The sequence below is a fragment of the Bufo bufo genome, chromosome 2, assembly GCF_905171765.1.
Source record: "Bufo bufo chromosome 2, aBufBuf1.1, whole genome shotgun sequence".
In the NCBI taxonomy this organism is placed as follows: Eukaryota; Metazoa; Chordata; class Amphibia; order Anura; family Bufonidae; genus Bufo; species Bufo bufo.
Genome location: NC_053390.1, coordinates 489,915,981 through 489,930,288, shown reverse-complemented (window position 1 = coordinate 489,930,288; position 14,308 = coordinate 489,915,981). Strand labels below are relative to the sequence as shown.

At 46.7% G+C, this 14,308-nt stretch overlaps 1 protein-coding gene across 1 annotated transcript in view; it reads left to right on the top strand.

Moving 5' to 3' along the window:
• The first annotated feature begins 4,341 nt into the window (after positions 1–4,341).
• LOC120990945 (A disintegrin and metalloproteinase with thrombospondin motifs 6-like) overlaps positions 4,342–14,308 on the top strand; it is a 452,812-nt gene continuing 442,845 nt past the window's right edge. The window contains exons 1-2 of the mRNA XM_040419836.1: positions 4,342–4,362; positions 4,978–5,101. Coding sequence (XP_040275770.1) covers positions 4,342–4,362; positions 4,978–5,101 — 145 coding nt within the window. The remainder of the gene's footprint in view (positions 4,363–4,977; positions 5,102–14,308) is intronic.

Sequence of the window (14,308 nt, the reverse complement as noted above, 5' to 3'; positions counted from 1 at the left end):
ACTGCAAGAGATTAATTATAAACTGATGTGCCAATGGTAAAAAAACTCCTGTCGTTCTACATAAGATTAACACCTCCATTCTCAACCTCTGCTGGCGTTGTCTTTCCCACGTGGGCACTTATGTCCACATTAGTTGGGATTGCGCTCCTATAAAACCATTTTGGCAGAGAGTCTGAGAGCTCATAGCTAAAGTCTACCCAGAGGCCCCACCTCTGACTCCAAGAAAAAAATTTCTCGGCCTTCCTCCGGCGCTCCCACCACGCTTCAATAGACAGCTATGGGCCCAACTAGTAGTAGCTGGGAAAGTGCAGATTCCCCTCCACTGGAGGGACACTGCCCTCTCAATTTGCCAGTGGATTCACAAAGTGGCTCAAATTTCTCGCATGGAGGAGCTCTGTTACATATCCCTACGCAACACCCCTAAGTTTCATAGACTGGAACACATGGAGAGATTTCATGTCTACACTAACCTCCGATTACTTGTCATGATCTTAAATATAGGTCGGAAGTGGCTCACAATGTCTGCAGCAGGGGCCGGCTCTTCAGGGAGCACTGTTATGCGTCCTTCGGACTCAGACAATAAAGGTGGCCCTTGGACCTTTTTGCTGTCATTGCTTTACTCATGTTACTTACTATTCTGATTAAACGAATACGGAATGTACTAGGTAATCCAGAAAATATAGAACAAGTTTATTGATGGCTGGTTTTGGCCATCAGTTATTATGTTCTTATGTTTCATTTGAACTATTTTACATACAGGGTTATGTCTGTATTATGTATGCAAAAAATTTCAAAGGACTCTTGTCACTGTTTTCTTCTCATGTATCTTGTACCTAAACTCAATAGAAAAGAAATTTGCAACAAATTTCCTCGTGTTTTGTGGTAACAAATAATTTTTTGTTAAAATGGCGGCTGCACGTGCTAGAATGTGAAGGTATATGTAGAGGATACAAGCCCGTGAACACAAGATCCCCTATAATGCCGAGCAGCCAGCCAGTCCGAAGGTAGCCATCCCTCTGTGATGTCACAGATAGGCAGAGCCCTATAAAAACCTGATCCAGAGAGATATGCCAAGACACTCATTTACTATAGACAGTGTTGCTTCAACGTGTCAAACTGTTAACAGGGAGTGCAGGGAGATTGTATCGCCGTGCGCCGACATTCAGAGCTAATCCATTCTGCTAGTGAAACAGTTACTGTGTATCATTATTAAAGGCAGGTATAATATACCGCTGTGTGCATCACTGTGCAGTGCACCAACATTGATAGCTAATCCATTCTTTTAGCGAAACAATTACCATACATTCATATTAAAGGCAGGTCTAATATATCACAGTGTGCATCACTGTGCAGTACACTGACATTCAGAGCTAATCCGTTTTGTTAAATATGCAGTTTTTATACACCATGGTCTCTCCAATGGAATGGGCAGTGGCAAAAATGATGCTGTAGGTTGTATCCGGCACAAGTAGCAGCAGAGGGGATGGGGGGGCTGGTTGTAGCAGTCACAGCAACAGGCCAGAACTGCCACTGTTATCCACTGTCATGTTTTGACCAGCAATCCAGCTGTACTGGAATGGTTGACTGGCACAGTCATCTCAAGTTACAACAGATACACATAGCTAGGAATCGGTGGGTTCCTCTGACACCATGCTTAGTTGGCATGCTCCAGGAACTGCCTCTATGCCCTCACCTGTTCTGAACCTACCTCTTGCTTTTGCTGCTCCTTCTGCTAGCCAAATAATGATGGATGCCGGCTCTGCTCCACATTTCAGCGACAATGAGCTTTGTGAGGAAAATCAGCAGTTACAGGCCAGCCTAGACATGGAGGGGAGGTTCACTGCGACCTCGTTTAGGAGTGCAAATACCAATGATGACAGTCGGGTGGGAGCACATGTTGCGAGAGGTCAGGGACGTGCGCAAGAGACAGATGAGAGTGACGTAAGTGACGAGCAAACATATGTAGATGATGTAGCAGATCACACGTGGGAGCTTGGTGAAGAGGGGACATCGTCATCATCAGGGGCCAGGTTGGCATTGTGCTCCTGAGACAGCGGTATAGAAGCAGTGGTAGATCTGGAGCCAAACACAGGAAGGGTACACCATTTCTACTTGGGAGACTACCTGTGAGGAACAAACTAGCAGTGCATGGGTTCATAAAAGCAGTGGCAAGCAGGCATCATGCAGTGGTGGAGGGAAAATGTAATACTCGGCAGTGTGGTAATTATTCCCAAAGTTACTAGGGGATGTTAGCATGGTGGTATGCAGGATGCGTGGGCAGAAGGTGAGATACAGCCAGGGTAAAGTTGGCATGATGGTCCTGTGTCAACACATGGAGCGCAATCAGAAACTGCTGTGGGAAAACCATGCCACTCATTTAGTGGTACAACCTGATGCAGCAACCACTGCATCTCCCACTGACCTACACTCCCTCTCCAGCAGTCAGGGATCCTCAATGTCAGCAGAAGGAAGCTGTCGTTCATACCCACTGACTTCGTCGTCTATTGCTCCTCATGCTCCTCCTTCTCCTCATCACTTGTTTCAATAGCAATCGATCACTGAGGCGATTGCAAAAAGACAACAGTATGCATGCACTCATCCAGTGGAACAGAAGCACCTGGCCGATTCGCTGGTACTACAGTCCCTCCCTTTCTATTTATTGTAGTTGACTCTGCTCCTTTCAGAGAACTAATGGCTTGTGCCCAGCCCTGCACAAGTACGTTGAGCAGAAAGTGGGCCAGTCCTTGAGCTTCTGGGTGTCTGGAGTTGTAACAATATGTCATTCACAGCCCACTGGGTAAATGTTTTTCCAGCACAAGCACACCAGCAACTGCAATGCCGTCTTTGCATTGTAATCATGGGATTTCTGCATCAATGTCCTTCTCATCCTCCACTTTGGCCTCACCCTCCCCTCTAGGCACAGTTCACAGTGGTCCTCCATCATATCACCTGTGCAAATCTAGGTGTTGTCACGTGGTACTGCACCTCGTCAGCCTGGGAGAACTGAGCCACACCGGAAAGGAACTGTTCAGCGTCATCAATAAAGAAATCGAACACTGGCTGTCTCCTCGCCAACTGGAGATAGGAACATTGGTTTTCAACAATGGGAAGAACATTTTGTCTGCGCTGCATCAGGGAGGGATGACCCATATGCCCTGCATGGCACATGTCTTCAATCTCTGTCACCAGATTTCTCAAGTCTTCCACTGAACTGCAAGAGCTGTTAAAAATGTCCAGAAAACTCTGCATACACTTCAGCCACTCTTACTGTGCAAAACACACCCTCCTAGAGCTGCAAAGGCAAAAAGCTCTTCCCTTAAAACGCCTGATATTCAACGTTTCCACCCATTGTTCTGCACGATCCATATGTTAGACCGTCTGTACAAGCAAAAGAAGGTGGTCTATGATTTTTTAATCCACCTTAGCCAGTGACAGCTTTCATGTTTGCTCAGTATTTTAAAGTCAGTATTTTGCATCACTACTTTGTATCAGTATTTGTAAGCCAAAACCAGGAGTGGGTCCAGAAGAGATGCAAACATTTCCAATGTGAGGACAGTCTCCTGGACATGGAAAACACCCTCTGCAAACCACAATACTTTTTCAAAAGGTGATACACCCTTAAAGTTATCACATGCGTATGCAGGGAGCATGTGCTATTTCCCCCAAATGCAGCATAGCCATGATGTTCCTGCCAATGTCACTGATCACTTTTCCAAGTTGGTGTTGGAAAGGAGACATCCAGTGGGATGTTAGCTGCTTGATGCACTTTAGCAACTGTTTGGCTTTGTGGCTACCTTAGCCTAGCCTTATCTCTAACACCGCATGGGAACGCTTCACTTTACACATATGAGAGGGGAACTGGAAGCATACTTGCCCTGCTGTTGTTGGGGATTGGAGGATATCTACTGAGGAGGAGGCATGGAGGAGGAAGCTAAGCACCTGTCATTGGATACAGACTGACATAAACATGAAGGTGGCAGTAGGACCTGCCCTTTTTAATGCAGCGCAGCATCAGCACTGCTGCTAAAAAGATTGACCCTGTGGGTTGTGAAAGAAGTGTATCGTCCTTTCTTGTAACATCTGGTCCAGGTTGGTGTGCACCTTGCTGGACTGTAACAATTGCAAGCGGTGGCCCATGTTCTCCCTCATGTGAGAGTAAAAGGCAGGAATAGCTTTATTAGAGAAATAATGGTAGCTAGGTATTTTCATTGCCCAGCGTTTACAGAATAATGTATATTATGGATGCTGAATGGGCTGGCAATAAAATTAGGAACTGTGGAAACTTTAGGCTTTTACAAAAAAAAAAAAAGAAAGTTAGCTGGCTGTCTATTTACAGAAAAAATGAGGTTGTTGCAGGACTTTGTAATGCAGAATTTGCCAGCAGCTGTATGAAACTCCTGAACACACAACTCTGAGTGACCAGTCCCTCACTCAGTATGCTTTACCTGATAAAACCTTAAATCTACCTAACTATATTACTATACTCTCCCTATCACACCTAGATTGCGCTTGTGTCTGCAATTGCTTATTGACAGACACAGTCACAACAGCTGTACACAGAATGGCCTTTGTTCCTTGTGTGTCAGCCTCTGAGCTAATCAGGGCATGCACTCCCCCTCTCCCTCCAAGTGTCATGTGATCTTTCATCTTCATCCTCCCTTCTGTTTTCTCTGGCAAATTTCACAGTATAATGGCACTGGCACCATTTTTGCACAATTCGTCTGAAACAAATCGCCAAAACTTCTAATTTGTTTATCAGCCTAATTATTTTTTTATTCAGAATGAATCTAATTAGTTTAGAATTGATTCTCTCATCTCTAGTCCCTAACTTTCCCCAATAAATTGTATGAGACTTTAAATCAAGAACATGTCTCTCTGTACTCTGAGTTTAGTCCATAACTCTGTAGGACCAGAAATGTAAACTCATTTTTAATTATAATTTACAATATAAAACACTCTTTATTTGTTTGCTATTAGCATGTGGGCTGTGATCGGATTTTGGGATCTGATGCCAGAGAAGATAAGTGTCGAGTGTGCGGTGGTGATGGAAATACATGTGAGACGATTGAGGGACTCTTCAACCAGTCACTACATGAGACAGGTAAGAAATAATCATCAACAGAGCCATGTACTCACTAATAGGTGGCATCTTGATTTGTTCACACATACTGTGATTTTTATATTTTCAGGATTTGGATTTACCGATAGAAGCATATCTGAGAAAATCATTCCTTCTGTGGCAGACTTGGTCCCTTTGAAGGATCCAAGGCTGCCACAGCTATGTTCCTATGGAGACCTTGCCTGTGAGGCATGGCTCTATAGTAACACAGTGAATTTCTCATAGCCTTTAATGCTAAAGCCTTGGAGTATATGACATTACTCCTAGGGGAACTTTAAAAAGTGCAAAAAAAGTACAAAATAAGCGTGTGGGTGTGTATATGTATGTGTGTGTGTATATGTATGTATATATATATGTGTGTATATATATATATATATATATATATATATATATATATATATATATAATTAGAGAGAGAGATATATATATATATATATACTCACCTAAAGAATTATTAGGAACACCATACTAATACGGTGTTAGACCCCCTTTTGCCTTCAGAACTGCCTTAATTCTACGTGGCATTGATTCAACAAGGTGCTGATAGCATTCTTTAGAAATGTTGGCCCATATTGATAGGATAGCATCTTGCAGTTGATGGAGATTTGAGGGATGCACATCCAGGGCACGAAGCTCCCGTTCCACCACATCCCAAAGATGATCTATTGGGTTGAGATCTGGTGACTGTGGGGGCCATTTTAGTACAGTGAACTCATTGTCATGTTCAAGAAACCAATTTGAAATGATTCGAGCTTTGTGACATGGTGCATTATCCTGCTGGAAGTAGCCATCAGAGGATGGATACATGTTCTCATTCTGTTTACGCCAAATTCGGACTCTACCATTTGAATGTCTCAACAGAAATCGAGACTCATCAGACCAGGCAACATTTTTCCTGTCTTCAACAGTCCAATTTTGGGGAGCTCGTGCAAATTGTAGCCTCTTTTTCCTATTTGTAGTGGAGATGAGTGGTACCCGGTGGGGTCTTCTGCTGTTCTAGCCCATCCGCCTCAAGGTTGTGCGTGTTGTGGCTTCACAAATGCATTGCTGCATACCTTGGTTGTAACGAGTGGTTGGTTATTTCAGTCAACGTTGCTCCTCTATCAGCTTGAATCAGTCGGCCCATTCTCCTCTGACCTCTAGCATCCACAAGGCATTTTTGCCCACAGGACTGCCGCATACTGGATGTTTTTCCCTTTTCACACCATTCTTTGTAAACCCTAGAAATGGTTGTGCGTGAAAATCCCAGTAACTGAGCAGATTGTGAAATACTCAGACTGGCCCGTCTGGCACCAACAACCATGCCATGCTCAAAATTACTTAAATCACCTTTCTTTCCCATTCTGACATTCAGTTTGGAGTTCAGGAGATTGTCTTGACCAGGACCACACCCCTAAATGCATTGAAGCAACTGCCATGTGATTGGTTGACTAGATAATTGCATTAATGAGAAATAGAACAGGTGTTCCTAATAATTCTTTAGGTGAGTGTATGTATGTATGTATGTGTGTGTGTGTGTATATGTATGTATATATATATATATATGTGTATATATATATATATATATATATATATATATATATATATACAGTGGGGGAAATAATTATTTGACCCCTCACTGATTTTGTAAGTTTGTCCAATGACAAAGAAATGAAAAGTCTCAGAACAGTATCATTTCAATGGTAGGTTTATTGTAACAGTGGCAGATAGCACATCAAAAGGAAAATCGAAAAAAAAACTTTAAATAAAAGATAGCAACTGATTTGCATTTCATTGAGTGAAATAAGTATTTGAACCCCTACCAACCATTAAGAGTTCTGGCTCCCACAGAGTGGTTAGACACTTCTACTCAATTAGTCACCCTCATTAAGGACACCTGTCTTAACTAGTCACCTGTATAAAAGACACCTGTCCACAGAATCAATCAATCAAGCAGACTCCAAACTCTCCAACATGGGAAAGACCAAAGAGCTGTCCAAGGATGTCAGAGACAAAATTGTAGACCTGCACAAGGCTGGAATGGGCTACAAAACCATTAGCAAGAAGCTGGGAGAGAAGGTGACAACTGTTGGTGCGATTGTTCGAAAATGGAAGGAGCACAAAATGACCATCAATCGACCTCGCTCTGGGGCTCCACGCAAGATCTCACCTCGTGGGGTGTCAATGGTTCTGAGAAAGGTGAAAAAGCATCCTAGAACTACACGGGAGGAGTTAGTTAATGACCTCAAATTAGCAGGGACCACAGTCACCAAGAAAACCATTGGAAACACATTACACCGCAATGGATTAAAATCCTGCAGGGCTCGCAAGGTCCCCCTGCTCAGGAAGGCACATGTGCAGGCCCGTCTGAAGTTTGCCAATGAACACCTGAATGATTCAGAGAGTGACTGGGAGAAGGTGCTGTGGTCTGATGAGACCAAAATAGAGCTCTTTGGCATTAACTCAACTCGCTGTGTTTGGAGGAAGAAAAATGCTGCCTATGACCCCCAAAACACCGTCCCCACCGTCAAGCATGGGGGTGGAAACATTTTGCTTTGGGGGTGTTTTTCTGCTAAGGGCACAGGACAACTTATTCGCATAAACGGGAAAATGGACGGAGCCATGTATCGTGAAATCCTGAGCGACAACCTCCTTCCCTCTGCCAGGAAACTGAAAATGGGTCGTGGATGGGTGTTCCAGCACGACAATGACCCAAAACATACAGCAAAGGCAACAAAGGAGTGGCTCAAGAAGAAGCACATTAAGGTCATGGAGTGGCCTAGTCAGTCTCCGGACCTTAATCCAATCGAAAACCTATGGAGGGAGCTCAAGCTCAGAGTTGCACAGAGACAGCCTCGAAACCTTAGGGATTTAGAGATGATCTGCAAAGAGGAGTGGACCAACATTCCTCCTAAAATGTGCGCAAACTTGGTCATCAATTACAAGAAACGTTTGACCTCTGTGCTTGCAAACAAGGGTTTTTCCACCAAGTATTAAGTCTTTTTTTGTTAGAGGGTTCAAATACTTATTTCACTCAATGAAATGCAAATCAGTTGCTATCTTTTATTTAAAGTTATTTTTTCGATTTTCCTTTTGATGTGCTATCTGCCACTGTTACAATAAACCTACCATTGAAATGATACTGTTCTGAGACTTTTCATTTCTTTGTCATTGGACAAACTTACAAAATCAGTGAGGGGTCAAATAATTATTTCCCCCACTGTATATATATTTATATTTGTGGTCCTGGCTACGGCGCGAAGCCTGGCATGCGAGTCTGAACCTAATCTAACTAGGTAGGCTAGTGGTGTGCCCTTAGCCACGTGACAAGGGTAGGCCAAATAAAGAGGGCAAAAAATGGTTTATGATACAACCCTTTTATTGTTGAAGGTAGTATTAAAGTACCAAGTCGGAGAAAGCTCTGGCGATCTCGGCTTTTGGATGCGGGATGTACCGTGAGAAACTAGATGACTTCCATCGACCCATTGTGCGTATGATGTGAGCCGGGACCCTGTGTTTGGATGCGGCGGAGGCGGCTCCGATCCGGAACGAATGGCCTGATATGGCCCGGGGGTTGAACCCTAAACCTGATGCGAGGCTGCGCATGTGTTTGGTGAACTGCGAGGACGAAAGTGGCGGTGAAGGGAAAGGAAGCAGAGGGCTGGCTGGAGCTCGGTCGCCTATGGTGGTTAGTAAACAGTTGAGGACGGCCACTGGGCACCAAGAGTTGGTAGTAGGGAAATATTTGATGCATACAGGGGGCCCTATTTGCGAGGTTTTGGAAATGGGTAAGGTGAAGATGAAATGCTCGTGCCTGCAGGTGAGTTGGCTTAGTACGGGACCTGAATTATGAGGGGAGGTGCTGGTGAATTCCCCGGGCCGGAGAAAGCCGTAGAAACCTAAATAGAGGGCAGCTTTGAGAATGCTGCTTCTGAATGGGCCAAAAGGACTGCCGCCTAGGGAGGTTGAGATCTTCCTGAACAAGTCCCCTGAGACGGGTTGCCTGGTGGGTTCGGACTTGTTGGAGCTCTTCTGAATGCCCTGCAATGTGGCTTTGATGGCATGGGAGGAAAAAATGGAGTTGCTGTCAGGATGACAGATCATGAGGTGATGCTGGACCCCCGACAAATACAACCTGATGGTACTGTATGAAAGGTGAAGGTCTTTGTGGCAGTATGCCAGGAAAGCCATGATGAACGTGACTTCGCTCGTGTTGCCCCTAGGATGAAGGTGAGAAAAAACCTTAAATGCCTTCCAACCTGATTGGTAGTTTCTGGTGGAGTTCTCGGACAGGGACTTGCGGATGAGAGACTGTGCCACTGATATGTGCCTGTCTAGTCCAAGATCAGGGAATTGAAATACAGGGGGTGTAACGGAACGCCTAGCACCCCGACCGGGTACCTCCGTCGATAGATGTTCCTAGTGCTTCCAGAGGACTCCAAGCACTCCACTTGACACAGTCAGCGCTGCAGACCCCACGAACCGCCGAAGCTTGGTGGAGGTCTCGCCGTCTCCTACCCACCGTGGACCTACGACAAGGCTCCAGGCTCCAGTGGGTGAACCTCTCCTAAATCCAGAGACAGGAACCAGGAGAAAGCTCTTACAAGAGCTTATACTCAGGGGAGTATTGTGATATAGCAATCCCCAAGAGTGTAGTTATTCCATCCCCCAAACATGACCCAAGACTTCATGAAGGTATAAAACAGGAACTCTTTGAGGGCTACCCGCCCGTATTTATGCAGGTCCCCATCTGGTGGACACGCCCCTAGGGGACCAGAAGGAAGACTGTGACACAGGACAGATACGTAGCACTCATGATACACAGACACAACACATCCCCACAATGCTTCATGGTTTCCTCCTTTCTGCCCTGGAGACACCCGAGGAGCAATTCAATTATCTCTCAGGACAAAGGGAAATCGCCAATACACATGTGGAGACACAGGACAGAAATCACCACCCAAACACACAATGTCACACCCCCACAGCAAACACAGACATTTAACATTGCCCCAGATAGCTCAAGTCTGAGTGCATATCATTAGGTGAATGGCACTCAGAATACACTAATACAATAAAATTAGCTATCTGGGTATCCTCACATAACAAAATACCATTCCAAAGACAGATTTAAGCTGTGTCTGTCTTCTCCTTTAAAGTTAGTATGGGCCATAATCCTGAGGCAAGAGGCTGGTAAACGGGCCTCTCCAAAACCCAGTGGCGAGGTTGGTTTCGCCACAGGGGGGTTATCCCGACTCTTTCGGCTTGTGGCATGACCTGGAAGAAAAGGTTAAGATTTAGGCGGGACAAGGGGTCTGCTGCAACGTTCTTGATGCCCTGGATGTGGGCACAAGAAATTTGGAAATTATGTTTTAGAGCTAGCCAAGTGAGTTTGCGCAGGAAGCGTATGACTTTGGGCAAGCTGGACCTGCCTTTGGTAAGGATGTCAACTACCGTGTGGTTGTCAGTGATGAAGGATATTGGCTTGTTGTTCCATTCTTTTCCCCAGATTTGCACGGCCGCCACGATGGGATATAATTCTAGGAGGGGGGAAGACTAAATGGCCTGAGGGTCCGAGTGAATTTGGGGAGGCCAGGAGTCTGCAAACCATTGGCGGCCAAATAAGGCACCGAACCCGACGGATGTGGCCGCATCGGAATACACGGTCAGACAGATGTCACTCCAGTGCGGGATGAACAGGGAGATGCCATTCCATTCAGATAGGAAGACCCTCCACATAGCTAGGTCGGCCAGGGCTTCCCGGTCCAGCTGAATAAGTGAGTCTTGCGTCGTGGCTGTAGGCAACAATTGGAGGAGTCTTGATGTGAAGGATCGACCCTGCGGCATGATACGGGTGGTGAAATTGAGAGAGCCCAACAACGACTGTAAAACGCCCTTCAACATGATCCTGGATCCCACGTGAGTGGAAATGGACATTTGGAGCCTGACTAATTGTGTCCTCTTGGAGTCTGGCCTCCATTCTGATGGTGTCTAAGGAGATGCCTAAGAAAGTGATGACTGTGGAAGGGCCATCGACCTTTGATGGTGCCACTGGGACCCGTAATGCAGTGAAAATGCTGAGGAGACTTTCCAACCTGTCGGGCACGTGGTTGGGGTTTTCGATCAGTAAGAAGTCATCCAAGTAATGGATTACTCTGGGACAATTGCGTGGGTTAACAGAATCCAATGGAGGGCCTGGGCGAACTGATCAAAGAGCCAGGGGCTGCTCTTTGACCCGAACGTGAGGCGGGTGGCGAAAAAGTACTGGTCCCTCCATTTGATTCCGTGAAACCTCCAAAGGTGAGGTTGGACTGGCAACAGCTTGAAGGCATCTAAGATGTCCGCCTTCGAAAAGCCAAGCGCCCGCCCCCACTTGTAAGATCAGTTGTATGGCTTCATCCAGGGAAGAGTAATGCATCGAGTACTCTTCGGACGGGATCAATGAGTTGAGACTTGGAACACTGGATGAATGAGGCGCTGACAAATCGTAAATGAAATGCTTTTTATTGGTGTTTTTTTTTTATGACTAGACCGATGGGGCTTACTCTATAGACATGGAAAGGAGGTTGGGAAAATGGGCCTATGATGAATTCCTTTTGCAGTTCGGCCTGCAGAAGAGAATCCACCGAGGCCGGGTCCTCCATGGATGACACCAGGTTAGGTGCTTCCCATGAACCTTGGGGCAAGGTGACGAGACCGGTATGGAAGCCTACGGAAAACCCGGACTGCAGGAATTTTACGAAACCGGGGTTGTGGTGGGTTTTTAGGAGGGAGACCAAAAGGGGAACATTGTCGGCTAGTCAGCTTTTAGCAGCGCGCTGGGAGCAGGAGGATTGAGGATGGGCCCGAAAGCAGGTGGAACAAATGTGGAGCACCTTACACTTGTTTTAATTGCAGAAAGTGGAATTGTAATTATTGAACAACTGATTTTTCCCCAGGAATACTATGGGCCAGCCTAATTTGTCCAGGAGCGGACCTGGCTTTTGGGAAGCTGAAGTGCTGGGCTGCTGTTTGGCCTGGGAAGTGACGTGTGAGTTGGGGCACCAGTCGGAAGTGTGCAGTACTGACTGGCAGTTGGAGCAATACGGGGATCTAAGTCCGGCAAAATGTCTACAGAAAAGCTCCATATCTAAGGACGCCCAGTTGGTGATATGTTAACCTATGGTAGTCGTAGTAGGCGAATCCTCCGTATTTATACCCGAGCTCCGTAACCCTGTACAGGTATGCGTTGAGCTCCTCCCTTCTGGCTGGCTGCGCCGAACAGATGATGTCCCGATACAGGCTGAACGCAAGCACAAACTCTGGGATAGAGAGTTTTTTGTTAAGGCGAGTGTCTTTGGACTTCAGTACCACAGACACATCGCCGCATGCGATGGTCCTGTTTTCCACGGTATCATGGGTAGAAATGAGGACCGCTGCTAAGTTGACATACTTGCCTGCCAGTATGTCTTTGCGCAAGTTCTCTGAAAAAGGAGTGAGCAATCTCGGGTGCCCAGGAAAACCTACCTGGGGAAGAAGGCCGGGAAGTGGAAGGACCTGGAGTGGGATTGATGGGAGCGGGAGGTGACGTGTCCCTACTTTCGACTGCCTGGAGTCTGGTGTTTGTCGCAGATGGAACTGGCTAGGTTGTTAATGGTGGCATGCAGTTGCGTTAGGGACAACTGGATGGTAGACATGGAGACTTGCTCCGTGGACGCTGTGGATGGCTCCGGAAACAAGAAGCGATACAGTTCGGCCTTACGGGCTGTGGCCGAATGACTTATCCCTCGCTTGTTTAGCTTGGCGATCATCTTAGGGATTGTCCAAGTCCGGTAGGGTGAAAGGCTTGCTCGCTCCGAAACCGCGGACTCTACAGTTGATTGAGCGTCCTCGAGGTCGGAAACGTGAGACATGTTGAGCTGAAAAATGAAAGGGACATAATGGAATCTGGTGGGGAATAATCGTGGGATGGGCGCAGGCGGTGCCGCCGGAGAAAAATGCTCGTAGCGAGGAACGGGGTCTTAACCTAGCTGGTGACCTAAGGACGCGTTGGTCCCCCTGCTAGGCGTGTGACTGTCAACTTACCTGAATTCACCGGAGCTGCTTGCGCCGAGATTTAAAGGGACTTCACCTGAAAAGAACGGTATATGTTGCCACGATTGGCTATGCCGGGAGGCCGAAATATCGAATCGTGCTTTACTTACCTGGGAAAAGATGATTAAACTCTAACGGGTACCCGCGGGTTAGCTTAGCACCTAAAAGAACAAGACCGTACATGTTGACTTCATGAACCGTGACTAAAAAGCGACTAGATGTTCGTGGGATATGACAGTACTGGTGCCAGGAACGAAACGTGTTGATTGCTGCGGAAGCGGGCACGGTATGGGGGAATTGCCGGAACCGGCAGCATGAACGGGGTAATGGTGCACGGTGACCATGAATCATTATGACTGACGGAAAGACTAGCAACAAGGGGTCTGCTGAGTAAAAGTGTACCAGGGTGATCCTGGGTTACCTGGGAATGACCGGGGCAGGAGACATGTAAACAAGGACAAGGAACGGTCCAGGGCGTACCAGGTAAGGATGACTGCTTTGGGAGACGTGAGGCCTGGATGTACCAGGCCAGGAGGCGGAAAAATGAACATAGAAGAAGAGTGTGACACCTATTAGGAAGGAGACCAGGGCGGACCTGGTTAGTGTGAGCGGGCGCACCAAGCGTGGAAAGACATGGGTTGCGTGACCTGAGGAGAAGGGAAAAAAAAAAAAGAGGTACAGAACCCAGGTGAAATAGACACAAGGAAACGGCACATGGAAAGGAGGGAATCCAGGGCGTACCTGGAGCAAGATGAGTGAAAGACCCCCGACAAATGAGGCGGGGGTGTGGAACCTGAGCGAATCAGGCGGGTGGGAACCGACAAGCAAGGAAGAGAGGAAAATAGCATGAAGAAGGCAGGGCGTTCCTACGGACAGGAGAAGATGACAGAAGGACGTTTGGGAACCTGAGCGTATCGGGGTTTTTTTGTTTTTTTTCCACTCGGTTACAGGACATAACAGGGAGCATCTGGAGTGTTCCTCTACAGCAGGGGTGAGCAACCTCCAGCACTCCAGCTGTTGTGAGGCGTGACACTACCACTCCCAGCATGCACTCTTGCTTGGCTCTACTGAAGTGAATGGTGCAGTGGAAGTAATGGAGGCTGCGGACCCTGGCTCCCCAGGTTCAGTCTCATTAAC